This window comes from Opisthorchis viverrini (genome assembly GCF_000715545.1).
Source record: "Opisthorchis viverrini unplaced genomic scaffold opera_v5_13, whole genome shotgun sequence".
NCBI classification, from domain to species: domain Eukaryota; kingdom Metazoa; phylum Platyhelminthes; class Trematoda; order Opisthorchiida; family Opisthorchiidae; genus Opisthorchis; species Opisthorchis viverrini.
Window position 1 is genome coordinate 3,377,532 of NW_008751669.1, and position 23,094 is coordinate 3,400,625.

Here is a 23,094-nt window from a genome sequence, read left to right on the forward strand (position 1 = left end):
GTAGAGCTAACCTGGTTGGCACTTCTGTCTTTAACACAGTTTTGATATACAATCAACACAGAAGATATAGTTAACTCCGAGTTTCTGTTTGGCTGTCAAGAGCGCGAAATTCTCCAGCTAACTAATGGGGACTTCGTATCAGGGTTCGTATCACCGAGTCTCCACATAAAACCTAGCCTACTGATGTTCACTAGTGTTCTACAGCACTAAAGATGTCCATCTCTATCACTAGTATTTAGAAAAACCGGAGGTCAGTAATCACTATCATGCATATTGGTTATGTTTCTGCGGGAATCCGAAAGTAATTCATTCAATTAATGCACTGGTAGCAGGTTTCTCGTATTCTAGTTAGGTAGCTCAATCTCCATGTTTTTGACAGGATGAAATCTGGTAAAAGGCGAGGAAAGCACCATGTGGGAATCGGAGCAGGTATATGAATGAGAGCATCACTATCGAGATGTCCATCCAGAGGATGTTCAGTGTGCAGGTATTCCTTCTTATATCCCCATAATGGCGGTAACTAACCAACCCGCGTAGACTGAGACGAAAGTGAGGTATGACGCTCCAAATTAAAAGTAAGTACATATCGAACTGCCGTTTCAATCGCTAAATCAAACAGTCTCATTACCATGAATTCTACAAATTATCTCCGATAATTTCCATATTATCAACAGAACAAACTTACTCGTCACTAGGTCGGATTCCAAGTAACCGTTTGACAACCCATTCGTACCAGCCGTAGACTTGGCCGATTCAGCAGCCGATCGGAAGTAATGCTTAGCATCGGCCACAAGATCCATAAACGTCACTTCAGATCGAAGCGGTGAGTAGGTTGCGTACTGTAGCACAAATGCATCTAGTTGTTTGCGAACGGCTGACAGAGCTGCATGAGGTAGTTGGTTGAAAGTTTCCTGTAGCGTTTTCACTCTCTTGTGATCAGCAGAGTTTACAGGGTCCTGTTGATCGTCGGTTTTCGAGGAGGGCGCATAGAGGAGAACAGCTCGCAGCAATGGGATTGGGTAGGCGGCGAGATTTGAGAGCAGATTGGTCAAGTAAAGGTTGGCGTAAAAACAGTTGTGTTGCATACTTTCCAATCTTGCTAATACCGTAGAGAGGAATGGGCCTGAATGCGAAAGAGAGTGAAGGCAAACATTAAATCTGAACTATTCCTATCTTATATAGTAAATTTGACCTTATTCAGTCTGCCGTCGTTCGTAACACCGCTAAACCGTTTGAAATTAGATGGTTAACTGCATAGATAAGTATTAACCGACCAACTCGGAAGATCATATCTTTGCATCTCAGCTAGCCTGGAGTTTGGGAATGTCTTCCTGAGAGTTGTTGATAGCCATCTCGTGTGAAAGATCACCGGTGATTTGATCAAGGAAATGCAAGCCATGTCAGAATGAGCCAGTAGCAGGAGACGGCGACCGATCGAATACCATACACCATTCTTAAAAATACGTCTTCGTAGAATCCGTTAGATGACTCCCTAGCAATGTCACCATAGAAATCCAAAGATGATTTGATGTGAAGATGGAATTTTTAAGCTCTGACATGAAGACAGAGGGATATCACAACTTAGAATCGAATTACCCTGAGGATTTACATAAAGTCACCTCAGGAATTTCACCGCCCCTCAGTGAACTTGAAGCCAAACACCAAGAAATAATGTTGATATAAACTACCCACATCGTTTGCAGTAAATAACGTACACGGAGAAATGGAGAGCCATAAACAATCCGCTAGAAATTGCTTCACGCCTAGCTGGTTTGTTATGAAAGATGGAACGTCATCCACTCTCAAAAGGCTTGTTCAGAGTGTCAAGTAGACTGTGAGGTATGGAGGCCATTGTTAAACAATTTATGCGCTCTACAATGAGAAGCATTTAGCGTTTGGGAGAGAACACAGGGCATATCTTGGCTAATAAAAGCTGGAGGAAGGTGATGAAGGGAAAAGCTGACGAGCCCTGCTATAATAACACTGGCAAATTTATTGTCCTTAACGATAAAATAACGTTTGTCTTCACAATGATGATAACTCTGAACTGCCAAGTAAACAAGCTCTGAAATCTGACATTAAAACTAGAACTACAGCTGAGAGTGAGCCTGAGTTACCACAAAGTAGCGTGACGTGTGGGATGTAGATGAGATGGTTGCTGATCTGTTCACTGAGGTTGATAATTTGCTTGCAAACGTTTTGACACTAGTCGGTTGTGCGTTAGAGTTAATGTGCGGTTGGGTGAGTGGGGTACTTAACACCAGGACAGGGGAGAGGAAATAACTCCTGCCCAGGACACAGTTCCATTTTTCCCTTCAGTTCAGAGTGCAACGTCTTGGAGAGATTATTTAGGACTCATTCAAGAACCAATTACAATCTACAGAAAATAAGGTGGAAAATTTATTTTTAGTTTAAAAGCAGACCCTGGGAAACTTTTCGACAGATCACATAATTGGCACTGCATAGTGTCTGATGGGTCTAGTAATGCTGCTAACATAGGGTACTGCCAAGCTGTGTAATCAGCTAGATTTCAGACAAGTGCGAAAACTACTCAGACTCGATTTATGAGTCACTGAAGGTTCGGAACCAAGTAGCAGCCACCGACGCGGAGGATTAACGGGGTACATTGTTACGGGGTACTATTTCGTATGTGCCTGGCTATACCTGGAGCCCGAGATGCATTTTTGTACAAAACCTGTGTGGGATTTACATCGCATCACCTTTGCGACATATAATTTTCAAATTATCGGTGTTGCTGTCCCTCAAATAACCAAAAACGTCTAACGGAATTCGGATAGGCTACAGGCGTCCTGCTTTCAGGGAAACTTAGCGAGACTAGGACATCGAATTTGAAACGATGCGAGTGTTCAAAATTTACGATTTTACGGGGAAACTGTGTATTCTAGTGCTAATTTAAGACGTGCCAATAAAGCCCTTGATATGGGCTGAGGTGTACGTCAACACATGTGCAGCCATGGTCAATCCGTAAAGATCGAAAACCTTCAAGATATGGAAGAAAACTTTGCTCCGGCAGGAATCAATCCCTATAGGTAACAGAATCGTCATCCAATGTTCGAAAAACTGTAGAGCTAAGGAACCATAAGGACACATTCCATTTCGAGAGTAATTTTGACAGATTAGCAGGTTTTACAGCTTTATTGAAGTGCCTGTTGGACTTGTTACGTGTAACAACTACACTTTTCTATCCACCTACAGCAGTGGATCTTTGTGTGGGGGTTCCCGAATGTATGCAAACTGTTCCAGTGGACACGAACTGTTGTCAGAATACGCACACGTGAATTGTGTGTGTTGGTATACTCAGACGTGCCCAGTCGTCAGTGTCAGTTTGTTCACAGAAGTGGTTGCGAATCCTTATTGCTCAGCGTAGGCCATGACAAAATAGTCATGAATGAACTGTTCTGCTGGAGTGAAACTTAGCCAAGAAAGTTTTTGATACGTTGACAAGACACAAATGCAATCTCTTACCCCAGTACATCTAATGATATGTCAGTTTCCTGCTTGACAGATTGCAGCGCCAAGCTATAAATCGGTAGATTCCATACAATACTCTCCTAGAGTGAACTAAGTAGCAGACATGTTCCATGCCAAGCTGCAGAGTAATTTTAGTCCAACGGGAGCCCCATTGGAGCCACGATTGCCCAATATTTATCACCACTATATATCTGTTCTGATTTCGTTATTTGTGTACCACCCAGGAGGTGGGAGGATAACCACATCGTGCACAAAACGACAAGCAGGATGATGGGATGAAAAAGTTTAGTAATGCCGGTCTGCAGTGAAGGTCATGTGCTGTCGTGAAACCCAGTGCAAAGGTATGGGCATCAAATGGAGGAACTACGTTGGAATGCAGACAGGCACAAGATGTGTCTTCAGTCAAAGCTTAGTAAGTTCACAAGAAACACGAGGATTGGGTAAGGATCCTGCCGTCCCACAAGTGACCGGTTTACGTGGTTTGGTTGAGGAAAATGTTATGGCTTTAGACGAATCATGTTTTGTAAGTAATTGTCAATTAAATCACCTTGAGTAGACGGGTGCACATAGTTAAGGTGAGTCGCAAGAAGAGTGTACTTACCTAGAGTAGGAAATGCAACTTGTGAACGTAGGCCAGATTCAGATTTGCTCGAAGTTCTCCGGCTGGTGGCTGATTTGTCGATTGACAATGCCCTACTTCCCGCGGACTGTCTTCTAAGAAGTGTGTTCAAATACTGAACTGACGATGAACTAACCGTATCGTAAACGGGTTCGTAGGGCACTGCCTGAATGTACAAACCAAGAGAGTGAAGTGAAGAAGGGTGCACACCAAACGTACTATTGTCCTGTTCGGGAAAACAAGAATCATAAAGATCACCGGTAGATTCTGTGCGCATTCCGTTAGAGTTTATCAACACTTCGTCATTACCGATTTCAGGTTCCCGTGAACTTGCTGTTTCTGGCTCGCAGCAAGCTTGTTTAAAATTGGTTTCTTCACTGGACATGGAAGAATTCCTACAGCATGCGTTGGTCACTAGGGTATCATGCACCTCAAGTCCATCACAGGAATCGGGTGACTGGTCGTGAGCTGATGCGACCGGATCAGCCTGTGAGCTTCGAAAGTAATTTTCCAAATCAAGTGAGTGTCTTCGCGATGCATCTTCGGAATTCGATGTCTGAGGACTCAGTTTGTTAAGACAGTCAATAAACTTATTCAGGTCTTCAGAATCACTTCCACCTGATATAATTTGTGTGTCATGGTTAGTTGCGGAGTTTTCCTCCGACATACTGCGTCGGCTAGAAGAACGTTGATTAATTTCCTGAGTCAGTCTATTCCTCGCTTCAGTACGGCTCTGTATTTTCTCAATATATTCGGCGTTTAAGCCGAGAAATGTACTATCCAGGTAACTTAGACAGTACCATGATTTAACGTGGTGCTGAGTGTGGTCATTCTTCAACAGTCCAGAATGCCGTAGTTGATAATCGCTGCTACTTTTGTGGAGGGGTCTCGTTACATCTATTCCAGAATCATCGCAGTCAATACCCTCAGTATCAGTACCAGTATCGGTTAGCAGAGCCACTGTCCCCTCCCTCTGTGACTGACAGGGATTCACTTCTTGCACTTTTAACGACTGTTCGGGACATTGTTCCGAATATTGTGGAAGGACCTCATTGCTTGATCCATCGAGATCGAATTCTGCATCAATATCCAGTTTGCAGACAGCCATTCGCAAAGCGTGGGCTGTCTTTTCCCCAGCTTTCTCCTTCATTTGTTCAACTGTCGGATGTTTGATAGTGAAGCAGTTAAACTGAGCATGGGCTGCAGCCAATGTGCCGCTAAGAAATGGAGTGAACCCGAGATTTCGATTGCCATTTGGTTGCAATGCCATCTGTTGTTGTGACACTTCACTTTCACATATCGGCAATAAAGAACTGATATGTTCTTCGAAACCAACTAGCTGTGAGGCCGTTGGTTGGACTGAATCGTAAGTAAGGCGCCAGTCGGCAGATGCGTGGCTTCGTGAACGGATGGCATCTCTGGCCCAGGACGTATAGTTAAACCAATCATCTGGTGTGAGGTAGGTTCTTCGATGCGGTTCACCGTCAGTGCTTATTGGTTGATCTGCCGAAGGCATTAATGGTTGATTCTGCTGCAGGAATTCACCAGAAACCGTATTAGAAGATGGAGAAAGAATGAATTCTGAGTGCACTGGCATCAGCGCTTCCATGGTGCACGAAACGCTCTTTGGCGCGGAGGAGGAGTGCTTCACGACGTACAAGGACGCTTAAAATGAGAAGAAGATAGAGAAAGTAAATAGTCAAACACTTCATCAGTACAAGCGCTGAGCATGAACTGGGGAGATGACGCGAGAAAAGTTTTTGTGGTTTGACAAACGCAAGAAGTTCACCAAGATGAGAAAAAACAACAACTTAAGAAGGGTATACTTTATACACATACTAATTGTCCCCAGGTAGGAGTCCAGAGCAGGAAACGCGTCATCATCCCCCCCACACAAATAAATAGTTGAGATAACGTTGGGGACTGACGGTCTCTCCGTGGAGTCTGATTTTGAGTGTGATCTTGTGGGATGAGCATATATATGAGCATACAAATAAGTTCTCATCAGCGGAATGCGCGGCAAAGAGGCCAAACTTTAGTGCAAAGATAAAGGGCTAGAGGATAGAGGACGTCCATGTTGTTAGCTTCGCACAGGAATTTGGGGTTTCCGTTACTCCGAAGGGGTGCCTGTATATGGTTGTGTTGTTTTTTGTGGAGATGAGTACCGTGTTGGCAGACGTTTCATTGTCGATTGAGGCGGCATTATGAGTACCTGGACTCTGAAACCGAACCTTTTAGTTCAATGACCAGCTGCGCAGCGTGAAAGAGTAATGCACTCCTTGGAAGCAAATGAATTAAACAGTCCGAACTAGAACTAAGTACAACATTACCAGTGAAAGCAACTAACAAAAGGCCGACGGAAAATGCTAGGGAAACTTAGACATGTAGCCACAAATTAATAAGTGGTTATCTTACCATCGACAGAATTGAGGTGCTCTGATTTAACATGATTCGTTGGAGACCATTCACCGTCGACTCCATTCATCTCAGGCTCATCATCCAAATTCAGTTCTGCCACCGATTCGTGCAAAGCATGCCTCGTAGACTGGCCGACAACAGACTGGGACTTGTCAGCATGACTGCTATGTGAAATATCATCGTAAGCTGCAATCAGATCCAAAAATTCACCGGCCGCCTGGGCATAAGAACTTGATTCTGGCCATGGCCATCCAAGAGATAGTAGACTGTCCCGGAACGGAATGAGGTACCTAGTTTGATGGGAAAATCACGCGATAGAATGAACTCGTTCCAGATCAGTTGTCCTCTGAAATAAAATGCTGCCTCACGTTCAAACTAAGTCGACGAAACAGCGATCAATTTGTTTTGTGTGAGAAGCCATTTACCAGGATCTCGGTCACGGCAAAAGCGACGAAGGAATGCTGGCGGATTTATATCAGTTTTACCATACGAATTTTTAGACCATCGTATCACTTTCCTGAATAAAAACCATGCAGTGCCATTAACAATTTTGAAGACCTTGTGGATTAATAACCCGATACAGCTTAGCGAGTTAAACAACTGGAGCTTTCAGTACTTAGTCTAAGTGTTTAATGGAGATATGTCGAGTAAATTCATCGATTTCAGTATTTAAAATGTTAGCAGCGGCTCAAAACCTAAAACTGGCTCCCCGCAGCACAGCAGAGCAGTAGTTAACTCTGAGTACCAAGGCAAATGGGTACTGTATTGTTCCAAAGTGCGAGTCAACTTCTAGAGATATTCCGATAGAAATCGAACACAACCCCCACGGAATGGTTCACTTCGAAAAAGGGATTACACTCAAATCTTGTGGTGTACTCAAGGAAGGTAACAAACAAAGAAACGAAGTAGGATCTTTTGCATGAATACGCACGCCGAACATCGGCATGCGTAACAAATCTAAATAATGGTTCTCGGCTTACCTAGAAGGTATTGAACTATATAGATTGGATATCAGGTAAAAAAAACTCCCAGAGGTGAATCCATTCGGTGTACGTTCATGTGTCATGATGTAGTTCTTGGGTGCTTTTTCGTGCTCATCAATCAAACTTATGTGAGTGTTCCATCAAGAATGTGTCACAATATAGCTTTTGGTCGTATATTACACGCTAACTGTGATAGGCACCGAGGGTACACACATGGTTACAGGACTTGACTTACCTGAACACCAGATACAACATCACGTCTTCACAGTGCAGACCGAGCAAGGTGTTAAATAAGGATAGGGTGGCTACGCCCAACTGCGAAAGAAAAAAACGTTAAAAAGAATGTGGTGACAATGGTGAACATGAAAAATCATTACATATACGATAGTATACGAAATCTACCGAAACGGGTCTACACTGCGCATGTATACCATTAGGCTGAACGTGCGGCAGAATCGTTTAAGCAGAATGTACGATCGGAAGTGATATTTGTCAATGATTTCAGAGGACGCTCACTGTCAGATGTTAAAGCGAGGAGTTTAAAGGCCGAAGAAATGACAAACAAAGATTGACACGATCGGAGGAGTTACTGGATGAAGAACGTCTGAAGTTGACAAACTCATAAACTGCTGCTGCTAGTGAGCGAGGTAACAAAGGTGGAATAGTGATGCAGTTAGATTAATACGAGAAACCAAATCAGAGCAGTACACTCGGGTGACCACCAACAGTTGTTGACCGCATGGCATTCGAAAGGAAAACACCAGTAAAATTTTGTGTGTGGATGCCTTCTACATAGAGAAGAATCAAATCTCATTGTTTTAAGCAAGTCCGTGATGAAAGTGGTAAACTACTTCTGCAACAACAGGAATTTTTAATACAAACGAAGTTTTCCGGGTTTCAAGCATAGTACCACGCTGTCCTTTGTGCAAAAGAGCCAATTACTTAACTACTTGTGAGTAGCCAGCATTGGAGTAGAAAGTAAATTGCAGGCGAATCCGCCGTCGATAATTGCGGCCCGTTTCGTAGGATGAAGGCAACATCTAGCCATATAAATTCCGGTAGGCGGAAATTCGAAGGGCCAAATAAGCGCCCCTATTTCTTTCGCTAAAAAACAGCATCCGATGGTGATTTCTTTCTGCGAGTGGATGCACGTAATGACTGCCAAAATGACGAACAACTAATCAACCAATAAACAATACTAAAGTACTCCCTATCCAAGAGAGGGTCTCAAAGAGAGACATTTCAGGTGACACAGACAAGGCCTACCGGATTTCCATGGAATTTCGTAGCTCTGCGAAAATCATCCTGTACCTTCCTAGTCCAGGGGTCCCTATCCTGAGGCCGGTAGTTGTCAGCCCGAATAAGTTTACTGGTTATTGTCTTCGGACATCGTTGTCCACCTATCAGTCACTTTTACTCAGCACAGGGCTGGGCAAAAAGAACTCTGAGGCAGACTGCCTTCTGGCATGCGGAGTACATGTTCTAACCAGCGTAGCCTATGAAGCGTGAGTAATTCATCTATCGCAAAAGAATTACATCTTCCTAAGACCATCTGCTAATCCGATGTTCCTGCCAAACCTGACCAATGCTCCGGAAACACCAATGGTCAAACACTGACATATGTATGTCCTCTGCTCGTAGGGGCCACGTCTCTGATCCATAAAGCAGTATGGATCGTAACACCGCAGTGTAAACTCTGCCTTTGACAGAAAAAACTCACGTCATATCGGCGCCCCAGGTTGATAGATCTCAATGTATTTTGAGCAAAAGATAGCTCAATGGTTAAGCCGAGGACTTAAAAACCGGAAGGATCGTGATTCGAAGCCGACCGTAGTTAAAACCTGATAAGATTTGAACTTAACACCTCCTTATCGGGTATCACTTAGTAGAAATTCGGCATCCAGATATTTTGGCCATTTGATTTGCACATTAGTAATCATGTTACAGCTGGTTTTCGTTGAAAGCCTATCCATCATTCACTAGCTCGATTAACGAGATTTTGTAAGCCAGTGAAGTAGATAGCAGCAAACCAGTAGTAAATATTTGTACCCAAGTTTCATTCAACCTCGGGAAATTTACGCCTGAGAAAACAGCCAGCAGGAAGGGTCAGAGTGGAAATTTGGTTGAACATCCTCGAAGTTCACGTAAGCGAGCAGAGCTGAACACCATCTCAGAGTGAAGACTCATCAACAGGAGCCATCCAGCACCATATACCAAGCTTACCTAACGCAAGCCTGGTATAAAACGCCAAACACTTTCTTTAGCTCGGTAACTCTGTTAAGTGATAGCGCGTTCGACAGTTGTGTTGGTTACGTGCCACTTCCTGCGGGTCTTAAGAAATGGCGGATAATAATGTGGACCATAACCAGGAAGATACGAAGATCCCACAGTACTCAATTTATCAGTGGTCACGTTCGTTTAGCATTACCATATCACGGACCTTCACGGGCGAAATTTTTGTGAACTGCTTAGAATTGAAAATAAAGATTTACTAAGAGGTGGTGGTCGGCCATGAAAATAACACATCCCAGTCACCTTAAACTGGTAATCCTCATTTGCTGCTCGGATGATGCTTGTTCCAGCTTATGCGCCGTGCTACTGCGGGCAATTCGCATCCAGCCAACTTCTGCGTCTTAGAAACAGAGATTATCGAATTTTAGAAGACAATACAATTAAGTGATCATTCACATCTCTCATTTTACGACCGCAGCCTGTCTAGGAAGCAACTAGCACGCCGAAATTCGAATCTGAAACTACTTGAGCCCAAGACAGAATCTGATCCTAAAGTGACTTCTTCGTGGTTGTGCATGATATTGATTATTTTAACTGGCCGATATCGATTTCAGCTAATCACTTAGAAATATGTTAACTAGAAGCTCAATACAAATTAACATTTCGAAAAGGAGGAATTAAAAACGATACCAAACCAAACAAAAAAACACGAATGTCGGTAGCTCAAACACTTTGACTTAAAGCAACAAATGGAAGCTTTGTTTACAATTAGCGGTATTCTTTGGAATTTGTGTGATATTTATATTGAGAGGCGGATCAGTTGGAGACCATTGAGGGCTTTATCCGGACAAATGACTCTTACTGCTTTTCTTGAGTTTTGATACATTGCTAGCGGTCTTTTATATCACATTTAAAAAGCGCACCTTTAGAAGAATTCAAAAAGCTTTATTCCACGTGGCGGCCACAATTCGGGGGCTTGTTGTGGCTAGTGAGAATGCTACGGTATCGAACGCCACAAACACGATCAAATGCGTCTTTTAGGAAGACGGAGCAACAATTTACAGCAGGCTAGAAAAAAATGGATGGATGGCGCGGCATGGAAGACACCTTTGTTTTTAGACGGTGACACTAAAATTTTTTACTTCAGTTCGTCTCAAAAGGTTCCAATAGAAGGCTAACAAATTTTGGTTGCACATCACGGAACCGCGCTTCACCAGCGACACTATATAAAACGTCCAAAAGAGTACATCAGCGGGACTTGGACTAACAAAGCTGATTTGTATATTTTATACGCTTTTAAGGCGGATAGATGAGAGTAATGAAGGGATCCGGTGTCAACATCTTAATGGCTCTGTATTGGCGTGGTTTTCCAGAGATGTAGGAACGTCTGGTCATAACGTTATACATATATANGGGACTTGGACTAACAAAGCTGATTTGTATATTTTATACGCTTTTAAGGCGGATAGATGAGAGTAATGAAGGGATCCGGTGTCAACATCTTAATGGCTCTGTATTGGCGTGGTTTTCCAGAGATGTAGGAACGTCTGGTCATAACGTTATATATATATATATATATATATATATTATATACATAATCCAGGAAACATGTGTTCAGGAAGTGAACCTTGAAGGTGATGAGGATTTTAGCAAGGAAAATTCGCGCAATGATATTATAATGTATACCCAAAGTTCAGTCCTAAGAACACCTGAACAAGCAGTAAAACACCTTGTTTTTATTTACAGTTAAACTGCCCACGATTCAGTGTTTCACTTAACGCTGGAGTGCATCAGAGAGAAGGGAGATGGAAACAATAAACAACACTAAAATATGGTAACCGTCGCATCAAACATGAGTTTTACATGAAGGTATTTTAATGACGATCAGGCTTCTTTCAAAAGACTTGGTCGGCGGAGACGGTGAGAAGACTGACATCCAAACGACGTTCTGCTCCGGCGGTTCAGTATGAAAGATATCGGACTATCAAATCGGCACAAGGGAAACCTCAATCTTGAGGTTGAGCCACATTTATTCCCCGAAAATTAGGATCATGTTTCTGAGACAGTTTCTCAGTGATATTCAAAAAGCTGCCCTGAAACATGCATGAAGCTGGTAACCTAAGCCCCTTGGTGCATTTGCATTCAAGGTCTTCTTAGTACACAAATAGTCATTGAATAGTTAAGGAACTCTCTATACAATGGACACAACATGGTACTACGACAAAGCAACACTAAACAGCACAGGGCTCTTTGAGAAGATGAGATGAGTTTTCACCTCATTTTCAACCATTACTCTTAGAGGGCAATAATGAACCCGTTAAGACGCAACCCCCGATGTTCGAGTCATCAGAATAGTCCATCCAATAAAAACGGTACTCGGAAATGAAACAATCCATTCAGTTCTTCTCGGAACTGACACGTCTGAAATGCCGTGTAACGAATGGCAAGATCAATAAATCGACCGACGTGATCAAGCAAAACTAGTAGAAGGAAAGTAAGCATATCACCCGTATAAGTGACCTTATAAATAGAAAGTATTGTAGTACACGGCGTAGCACACTAAGTTCGTTTTCGTTAAGTCTATTGACGAGATCCTTGGTTTGCTCTCTACGTGATCACAATGACGAAAGCAGTCATGTGATGTTTTCTCGAGGCACAGTGATTCGAATTCAATTTTCTGTGTAAGTTACACTCTGACAGTCACGCTAGCTTTCAGTGGAGTATTTGATGTTAGGAGTGACAACTTGGAGAGTCCCAGCGCCATGGAATAAATGAAGCACTATCTACCCTAGTGCATAGGAGGATGAAAAGCTGAAAGTAACTTGTACAGGTCAACAAAGCAAATCTGATGAGCATGTGGAAAATCCACTGAGAGCTAGTGCGAAGTCGCTGTACTGGCATCCGTTATAGCGTCATCTTCTATTGCCATTGTGCGTCGGAAGGGGTGACTCAACGTGTCATTCGCTACTCCATTGTTCTCAGTAAGTCCATCTGCACCCAGAAAAATCAACTCGTTTCTAGCACAAGCCACGTCAACCGACTGCAGCGGTGGTTACACCGAAGTAAAATTTTGTTTGGTTCTCCATTTGTGAGCATAATATTTTGTTCACCTCCATCCTAACCGATCTGACCAAGATTGACAGCCAGTCATCAGCAACTTTGCAGAAAGAGAGACAGCACGTTTCGAAGAGGCAATAGAGGCAGAAGGTAATCGAAGAAAGTACTAGGATGAACATAGATACATAACAGTTTATTGAACTTCATCAGGTACTTTTTAGTGGATCAATCAAAGTTGATTTCATGAAAGAATAACTGAAACCTGATGCAGCAAATTTACCCATAGACCATACCTAACAAGTGTAGAAGATTATCAGGAAATAAGTTCATCTGCCACATCAAAGGACAAAGCAGAATGTTGTTCTCAAAGTCAAGCACTGTAGCAGTGCTCGTGTTCAGCTTAAATGCCAACCTTGGTGAAGAAATGGAGAGGTTGGTTTATGAATTCGATACCTAGGTTGAAGGACAAACCCAGCGCCTCGTCTCTGACCGATGGAAAGTGATTTTGTAAAAAGATCTAACTAAAGGTATTTAACTCGATAAAGCCCATTTTCTTGGATTTATCATCAAGATGTACGAAGACTTAATTGTGCTAGACACCCGTAATATATCACAGTAAGCAATGGCTTCAAGCAAGTGAAACTACACTTGGAATTCGCATTTAATCAAAACCAGAGATGTTTTGAGTAGGCTACGAAAGAAGCTAAATCGTGAGTGATCAAAATATAATACCCCCTCGAAGAATGGCAACTGTAGGAATTTCCGGCAGAATGAACTTTCTTCACGAGTAATGTAGAGGACTTGCCATCAGTGTACCAGATTGTGGATCAACTGCTCAAAGATTGTAAGACCTTGCGCAAATGTTTTTTTAAACAAAATACTCAAGGTCCTTGACTTAGCTCGCCGTTCGATACAAACATCGTGTAACCCGTTCTGATTATTACTAACTTTAAAGGTCAGTTGTAGTTGTTGCTCCGGAGCAAGCTCCTTGGTTTATGTGAATGGTGTTGTCAGAACCAGTTGTAATTTGTTCTTTGTCACTTTCGAATGTCTTCAAACATTCAGAAACCCTGCAGTCGATATTGTACATAAAAATGACAGACTATGGACCGAACAGATAGCAATTTAAATACAACGGACTAAGAATACTATAAACGGGAGAATTACCAGGGTCTCAGATAGGTCTCTCGTTAAGACCAAAGTAGTTTGCAGATAAGTTTATTTCAGGAGAAAAGACCAGTCATTTTGATAAGCAGCAGAAAAGGGTGGGTTTCCCTTATGTCCTCTAGCTCTTTACATATCTGTCCGTGGAACAAGCAATCAAGAATGGTCCCATTTAGAAGGGCTGTGAAGACTGATGATTCAACTAGATGCGCTCGTGTTAGCTTCTCTGGCTGTCTCGCTGTTCGATCAGTCATGCGTTCACAGGCTACAAAGCCTGTTTAATGGCTGCTGTTTGATAGGGCAACGCATCGCAAAGCTAAAAGCGTTTCCAAAGATTTAATTAAGTCGGTCAACCAGTTTAACGGACCTTTAATCACCTTTGGAAAACGAGCTCATATACGGGAAATCTGTCAGTACGATTCCTTCTATGGGCTGCAGAGGTCCGTGAAATCGGTCTGAATACTTGTCTCCTCGGAGTAAATAGATGAGGGATCCGACCACTTCAGTTCGTATACCTTCGGAGGAAATATGTAGGGTTTGCCGTGCATACAGTGTGCAAGGTTCCACTTTACTTTGAACGGGACGAAGTCAGAGAAAAATGTATGCTAACTGATCTCTATAGATGGTCGGTGCAAAATTCGTTATCTGATATTTTTCATTTAAGATATTATTAAATGCTGGAAAGACTGCTAGTTTTCCGGTTCCAACTCACGGATAACTGCAAGAGCCTTGCTGAAAATGCAGCTTTTCCAGACATAAAGGTGGTCTATCTTGTTGGTAATCTGTCTACAGAGGAAGAGCTAGTCCAGTGGCTTTCAGTTTCGGAATCAAAACTGGCATAATGTATTGCTTGTGTAACATCCTTGAAATTCAACGCAACGTGTTCTTGGTTCTTTTTATTGTATGCTGTGAAGATGGCTCTTTGACCTAGTAAACTAGATAGGCATAACAATCATTCAGCCAAGGCCACCTTCAGCCATAGAACTGAAAAGCAACAACGGAAACCAGTCATCAAAAGAAGTGCAGTTTGTTCAGTTTAAGGAGAGAGCAGCTAAAGAGGCCTACCAAAGGTGAGGACTCCACACGATAATTGATCGCATGATGTAAAAGAAGTTTCATCCGACAAACTAGCTCCTTTTTAGGAGACCTTCCTCCGTAGAAGCCATAACTTTTACTTCACTTTTACTGATTGCTTCAAGATTCCCTGATGATCTCAAAGTAAACCTTGTTTTGCAATCTATTATGTGCAACTCATAATGTTTCTGTACGAAACAAAGCTCCAAAAATGACAACAAAGAAGCTTAAGGCACTGTATAGACGAAACACACTACTCACAATGTTCCTGAAAGCTGTTCGACAACACACGACAGGTTTCAGCCTTCTTGGATCTCATCAGGTAGGTGCAGTCCTGCGAAGACTATATTTGTATGCAAATGGGTGTATTTATCAAACATGAGACGCTGTTTAGAAGCTCGACAAAGTACATACCTTTTAACAAACTAGCACCACGACCTAATGGTTGGCTACCATGTTCCAGTTTGCTGAAAAGTCACTATGACTGGTCACAAAAATAATTGTTTTGCCACAGCACGTCACCGAGCTGAAGCACTCAGATGAGTCATCGGTACGATCGACCGGCTTCCATTTCGTGTGAAGAACAAAAACTAAAGTTTGCTGCACCACAATTTTGGTCAGTGACTGTTAGCATCACGCTTCCCCCGGCTTGAAAACAGCAGGCAAGATTGTTAGTCTGACAGTCTGAGTGCAAGATATTCGGACAATGTGGCCATGACCGAGGGACTGTAAAGAGATCCATCTTGGATATGTTGAATAACCCAAACACGTCTGACATCGACCCAACTCATCCTTAAATATGAAATGGCTTAATGGAGGCAAGACTAGAGAAATAAGACATCAGAGGACATTCCTTTAACTTTGAAATCTATTGGGGTTGGAATTCGCAAGTCCGTTATCTGAATTGATGCGCAGGCGATTCCCCTAAAGAATGGACTGATAGAAAACACGGTTAGTATTGCATGTAAGCGTGTACTAGATAAGGAACTGGCGCGCTGAAGCAGAAGTGGACAGCTGGACATCCGTACATTTGGTACAAAGATTATGCGTCCCAAACTACGATGCCGGTAATGGATTCAGAATGAGGAACTCGTGTGAGCCTGTTTTACTAATTCCAGTCAAAGAAACTTGCAACTCAGTATAAATTCTTGGTGATTAGTCGTGAATAAAAACGGTATTAGTTAGTCATATAGAAATTCGGTAAGAACAATGTAAGTGTAGCAAAAAATTGGTGATTATCTATAAAACCTACTCATGTTTGCTGTCATAACGCTAACCTGTTGGTTTGGTGCTAATGGTTGTGTACTTTTAGTGAGCACACTAAAACATTTGGATTTCACTGCCAGTAAAAGTAACCATTTGTTCATAGTCCGGGAGACCAACCACTTTCGAAACACAAAATGGAACCTACGGCTCTCGGTTGCACAGCTCGCTGTTGTTGTGGACTTGGTCATGGTGAGAAATTTTCCCGGTGACATTAACAGACAACTCGCAAAATGTTGAAGTGTGACTGGGGGATGCAAAACAAACAGGACGATGCACCGCCTACTTTTCGGCCAAATTATCTTATAAGTACGAATGAGATAAAGTGGTGCGAGTAGAATCACTCTACAGTAACACTGCCTGAGTAAGGGCCAGAAAAGCAACAAAAAAGAATACAGTAAACAACCCACGTTTAAAATGAAGATGTAGACATTCGTCGGAATATCTCCCTAGCTTCAATCGACTGGCATGAGCTGATATGTGAAAGCAAACAAAATTCATTGGCACATGCTACTTGTCTCGTTGCCATGGCGACGTAGGACAACGAATAAAACAATAGAACTTTCGAAACAAAAGCCGTTGTTGAGTTTACGGTAGGGACAGCAGTGCATTATCATAGAAGGTGATTTCAGAGAGGAAGACGACAAGTAGGTTTGCAAATGAACATACATGGCAACCAATCGGTTGCTTCGAGAATATCACCTGTTTACACCATTCTAACTAATTTGTACGCTCTTTTCTCAGGTGCGCTCTATTTCAGAAACGAAACAACAAAAAATGGAAAGGTAACAAGACGATCCTAGCGAACCAGTTAATAAGACCACTGAGTGAAGTTACTGGAAGCAGGTCGACAGAGACATTACCGAAAACAAAAGTCTGGATTCATCTCATTGCATGACATATTCAATCACTCACTAAAGTGTTGCAATACTGAAGTCTTGAAATAAGAAGATCCATGTAAGTCGGACCGAGGTAGGACCCTGGATATCCATTGATGTTCTCAAGCTCTTCAGTGCACTGATCGGACAAGTTTGAGTTAGAATCATGAACTGGGTTTGCAGGGACATCTTTGTTTTGCAACTCCTCATCCACTTTGTTTGTTTGTACCTCTTCCGGCATACGAGTAAGTAGGAAACGCAAAAGCACAGGGAGTAGGGCGGATTTTGTAGTGTGTAAAATCAGCTGCTTCAGGTAGACTGTTGCAGTGACCACGTCTTCTACAGATGACTTGAAAAAGAAAGAGAAAGAACAGATTAAAGTCTGCAGGGTTATTTCCCTTCTATGAGCTTAAACTGCATTAACAGTATGCCATTATACACTGATGATTGCCCATTGGCACACGCACAGTTCCTGATCGATTTCACGAGCAAAACAACCACGTGATCAGCTAGTTCACTTCAGTTTATCGACTATAAAACATGTACCGAGAGTACTTTGCTTACAGTTGCTACAGTTTCGGTCACCAAACGCATGGGTGACATAGCCACCTAATAGAAGCGATGGCACAATCAGTTGGCGTTGAATCGTTCAAATGGGCAGCTATGCAGCAGAGGTTTCGGCTTGGACGCAGGAGCACCATTGATTGTGCAACTGAGCCGTGTCTGCCAGTGAGCTGAGTCCCAGCGCCCATATCCAGGGTGGTGGCGGTCTTCGACTTTAACGTTTACTACTTTCACCATCGTTTCCAAGCCGTAGACTGCCCGCCTCCTGGTCATTCCCACTTAGCACATGCATAAGCAAAATGACCGTTGTGAGATAGATGGCCTTCCCACAGGTGAAGTAGATGTCATAACCAAAGTCACCTATAAAGTGGGGGTGGCTCATCCATAGCGTAGGAGTCTATTCCTAAGATGATCTACCGTACCTCAGCATTACTAATACGATGCTCATACAAGGTTGAGCCAATGCTTCGGAAACACCGATGATCAATCACTGACAGTTTTAGCAAATCCTGTGTACGTACACTCCACGAGTTGGTCCAGATAGCAGTACGGATCAGACAGTTGCAGAGTATGCTCTGTCCTTGACAGAAAAAGTGACGTTACGTGGGTGTCATAAACATCGAAGGTTGGAAAAAGCTTCTCTAGGCTTCCCGATTCGTTAAATATCCAGTCTCCAGACGGTCCACCGGAACAAATGCCCAGGTAAATAAATATACCTTCTGCGTCTGCAAGCAAGAGGTTTGGGCTTGATTCCACTCAGTATTGTAGCAGTACTTTAAACGTTACATGTATGAAGCGAATGTCAAATAGGGCGAAGAATTACCTAGGCTATTTAAAACGACATGCCTAGTTGCAGATGAAATCTGACGAATTCATGTCCACTGTTAAAACAGTTGCCCTCCTATGGATGAAAATGTTGGTAGCTCAGGTAGGGTAGATGGTCGTCCTCCTGTTTCGGTGTAATTATTCTCGCGAATGTATACCAAGGAAGGAGCACTGGACTCGAGTCCCACCTATATTAGAGCTCATCAGTTAGTCCATATCCCTGGCCGTGCCGAGATATGAACTCCGGATATCCGACAAGGCGAACTTTTAACCTCTACTCCAGCACCGCGAGCTAGACGCACCTGAGTTATCAAGTGTGGACAGGCAAAATAGTTAAAGTAGTTTAGTTTGTCCTAAACTGTTTGACGTGCACAACAGGACTGGGGTATTGTACATAACGTACGGAGACAGAAGGGAAAATTACAGTTTCGGTAAGTGAATAATGTTGCCCGAATCGACAGAAAGTAGGGCACTGAAAGATGCAACGTGAATCAGATCATTTGTGAACAGTAGGGAAGGGTTATTAATTTGTGTATCGGCTTATATACAGAACTGGTCGGTGGACCCATTGAAGGGAGAAAAGGGAGTGTGGGTAAGGGCCGTTAACAAAGAGCAGCAGCAGTGAATGGCACTCTCCGGCTTCCCAGGCCGAGGAAAGGAGTTTGCTTGATGTACCTCACTTTGAGCCATTGACCTAAAAGTTTGACGCACAAGGCAGTGGATAGCGGGGTTTACTTTGAGAGCCTTGTCCTGCTGTGACGATCAAACAGGCTGATCAGTTTGGATGCAGAAGGAGGGGTGCGCTTAGCCTGAGGCTACAGAAATTAAGGTACGAATTCTGCTGCGCACAATGGATTGGTATCGAGCTGCATCGGACGCTTGGTAGGCTTCGATTGTATTTTGACTGTATTGGATAATCCAACGGCGACCGTGGCCAACCGATGGGGGATCAGAGTACACGACCGTCATTCTCTCACCCGCTTTTTTCCAGGGAATATGGTGGTCACCTAGAAGTAACACTTTGTTATCCTTGCACACATCGCAGAGGACGGTACGACTTCACCTCCAAACCACTTAATAGTACGGGTGGTACGGGTAGTACAGGTTACGCCGCTCTTCATCTGGCAGTTCCTCTATGGCCTTTTTGGCATGGTTGCATTCTGTAGAACGGAAGTCTAGTTAATGTAGCCCGCAAGGTCATTAAAGCACTCAAGTCCGGGTGTCACGTCAAACTGGGAGCTTTTGGTAGGAATCTTCCAAAACAGCTAGCAAGCCTACACAACTTTGTCAGATGAAACGAAGTGATGAACTGGTATGGACTAACTTTACGCAGGACCCGAAATGTGCCCAAAAATGTGCTGGAACCAGAGTTAGCCAGCACTCGGAAGTCCGAAGAGCTTCTGGGTTCACAGTTCGTCAACCAGTTTGGATTAACCGGAAAACAACCTAAAATCGTGATTCTCTCCCTGTAGACGAATGCTAGCGAAGGACTTCGATACCAGTCAAGTTGTTATCGCTAACTTTTAATAAATACATATGATGAGTCAGAGAAACACACGCAGCCCAATTTTATTTTTACCACTTAGAACTAACCGATTCGGTCCACGTCAATTATGCAAGCTGTGTATTACGAAAATCCATCAAATGTGTGAAAGTCACTGGAAAAGCTAATCTTCCAGCAGTGGGTGTTTTACATGACTTACTTGAGTCCTACATTACGTGTCGGAATACTGGCAACTGACCAATTGGTGGTCAGTTGATAGTGAGAAAGGTGTGAATCTAGAAATGCAGGGGACAACTGACGGTTCTCTGGAAAAAGTTTACTTCGCCTATGCATTACGTCGGTGTAAGCAACTTCGTACCGTTTTGGACAAAAGATCCAAACGTCTCTACCTCTTTATTAGCGCAGTGAAGAATATATGCCAATTTGATGTCTTACAACAGGCATTGTTAATTTTTCAGAAAACACCACTTAAAAACCGGTACTCCAAAACCCCATGAAGACGAACAAAACCTAAAACACGAACCATTAGATGAACGGCAGAGTACTCAAAGTTCCCGTCCAAAGGCGAAGAGCAGGTTGATTTAACAAACCCGAGTACGTAAGGTGCTCTAAGAAGAAAATCTCACGCAACCGAATTTCGCTCGTAATCAGGCACCTCGTATACCTTCATATCACACAGTGCCACTTCGCACACAAAACACACTAGCATATTCATTTTCTTGCTGTTATACACCAGAAAATACTGAACGTAACACTAGACAGCTAAGCACGGAAGACAGATATAAACTGCATTGGTTTGGTAGCAGAACTAGAAAAATAGTAAATAGTCTTAGACTGCCGTGTGTAGTGGACACTGACCACACCGCGAGTCATGGGTTGACCTTCCGAATAAGTTACAATGCGCTGTGTGATCATCTCCGATTGATACGACATTGGGCAATCACTGTGACTTAGGCGGTTTCTGACCGAGCTAGAAAGCGCTAGCATGTGCGTTAGGTCAGAGTTCTTTAATACATCTGTCTCCATCTCCAAGTGAACAGGTGAGATTGGTAATGCCACTGAGATGAGCGATCGCAGTCCCAGATCATCCCACTGGTCACCTGGATCCAGCTGTCTGGTGATCAATGGACAGTCTTGTCATTGGTGTCTTCTTGAATTCCAACTGTGTTGTTTACAAAATAGTAGTAAAAGTACTAGGATCAGGAACTGTCTCGAAAAATACGTCTGTCTGCCAACCATTCATCTTGCTTCAAAAATAAGAGCCATCCACACCCAAGTCTCCTTCTAACTTCCCCATAATGTTGTCTGCTTTTTATCCACTCACAATACTGTTCCAGACACTGTCTTTATGCCCGACACATTTTTCATTGGTTCATGTCGGTACCTGTGCACAGAAACTGAATATTCTCGGAGTACCTAACGATCTGGGTGATCAGTCAGTAGAAATCGGAGCACTTTCATGAAATAATATGTTTTCTCTTACTTACCCGTCATGGGACAGTGAATTCTTGAATTCCTTTTCGGGCTACTGCGAATTCCTTCTTCCAAATCGTGCCAATGGTGAACAATGTCATTTGAATAATTCAAATCCACTCATTTTTATCCAACGAAAATCCATTTCAATCATTTGTAATTTCAGCGGATGTAAACCATTCATTCAACTCTCTTCTGAAGGTGTATTCTGACCAACCAATGGAACCTTCCTATCTCCAGTGGTTTTAAAAACAAAGGACCCCAGAAAAACTACAGGACACAAATGATGACTAATCTCAAACTGGGGAACCTTTGAACTTGAGGTACTAATAACTTCGATGTGTAGCCTTCAAAAGCTTTCACTTCATAAAAGTTCAGCCGGGAAACTGTCCACCGGATTTCTTGATCAGCAGATTTCACTGCAGTGCATGTGATGCTTTTGTCGGCATCTACTAGTACTTTCAAATGTCGTGTCTACCAGTCGGCGGTAAAATGAGCCATCTTCCGATTTACAGTTGGCCGGAATAAACTGTTGCTTTACTCGTATACCGTGAACGACGCTCTTTACCTTGAGGCTATCCGTTGGCTCAAGGGCGTACGTCAAGCAGCTGACTGTGATAATCATCGTAGTCATTGTTTTATTCACGCTTTATCTCTGATGGCGTCGACTAGTAGAAAAAGTTGCAGCCGTTTGCGATGTTTAATCAGGACGGACTTTGCAGCCACTCCACTCTCGTCGGAAAAAGGTACTGGTCTCAACAACTTATTTGGGAACCTTAATTCTCGAGCTAAAGTGGGCTGATTCGCACCGCTCATGCACGACCGTAATCACGGTGTCCGCGGAATTTTTTGTGCTCGTTTCACGGGCATCACTTGTGTGAGTGCGGACCACACGACGTTATCAATCCCGAATAAGTCAAAACACTACAGTTGATAAGATGATGGCTCTTATCAAAGGAACTTGTGCTCGTGGATTGTAGTGACTTTATTCCAAAAAAATAAGTTAAAATCAATCATCTAAACATGATGTTACATATGGGGAAGTATAGGTGAACATGGGCGAATTGACCAAATCGGCTCATCTTGTACTCTAAGGAAGATTAGGGAGTGATTTATACAAAGTAATGAGGAGCAGCGATTTCAGAAGTTGTCGCTTATATCGGAATTTCATCAGTCCTAAATGCAGTATCTAACATGGGTTGACTTCAAAAATACTGCGGACAGAGAATTGTGTTTGCTAACTTCTACAAATCCTCCACACAATGACATTAGGAATCGCAGTCGTTTATTAATTTCTTTATTATTACTATTATTATGCCGGTTGAGCAGCTGAGACATCTTCAAGTTTCAAAACCAAAGGTCATGACGACCGGCTCAAATTGACCTACAAAAAGCCAACTAGAGGTGTATTTAGCTACACAGCAGGGAACTAGTGGGAAGATGTATTTATCACTATAAAGTATTTAAGCCTGTTCACGCGTTGCATATGCTAAATTGCTTTATTTCAAAATTAGTGTTGTCTCTTGCACCTAAATCACAGTGCCACAA

The 23,094-nt window shown here is 42.8% G+C and overlaps 1 protein-coding gene across 1 annotated transcript in view; it reads right to left on the reverse strand.

Annotated features, from left to right (window-relative positions):
• The window catches only part of T265_01272 (hypothetical protein), a gene marked incomplete at both ends in the record, with an annotated part of 72,457 nt that overhangs the window by 20,482 nt on the left and 28,881 nt on the right, over positions 1-23,094 (reverse strand). Inside the window, 5 exons of the mRNA XM_009165257.1 lie at positions 686-1,123; positions 4,094-5,776; positions 6,527-6,819; positions 7,748-7,827; positions 17,218-17,529. Of these exons, the coding sequence (XP_009163521.1) occupies positions 686-1,123; positions 4,094-5,776; positions 6,527-6,819; positions 7,748-7,827; positions 17,218-17,529 (2,806 nt within the window). The remainder of the gene's footprint in view (positions 1-685; positions 1,124-4,093; positions 5,777-6,526; positions 6,820-7,747; positions 7,828-17,217; positions 17,530-23,094) is intronic.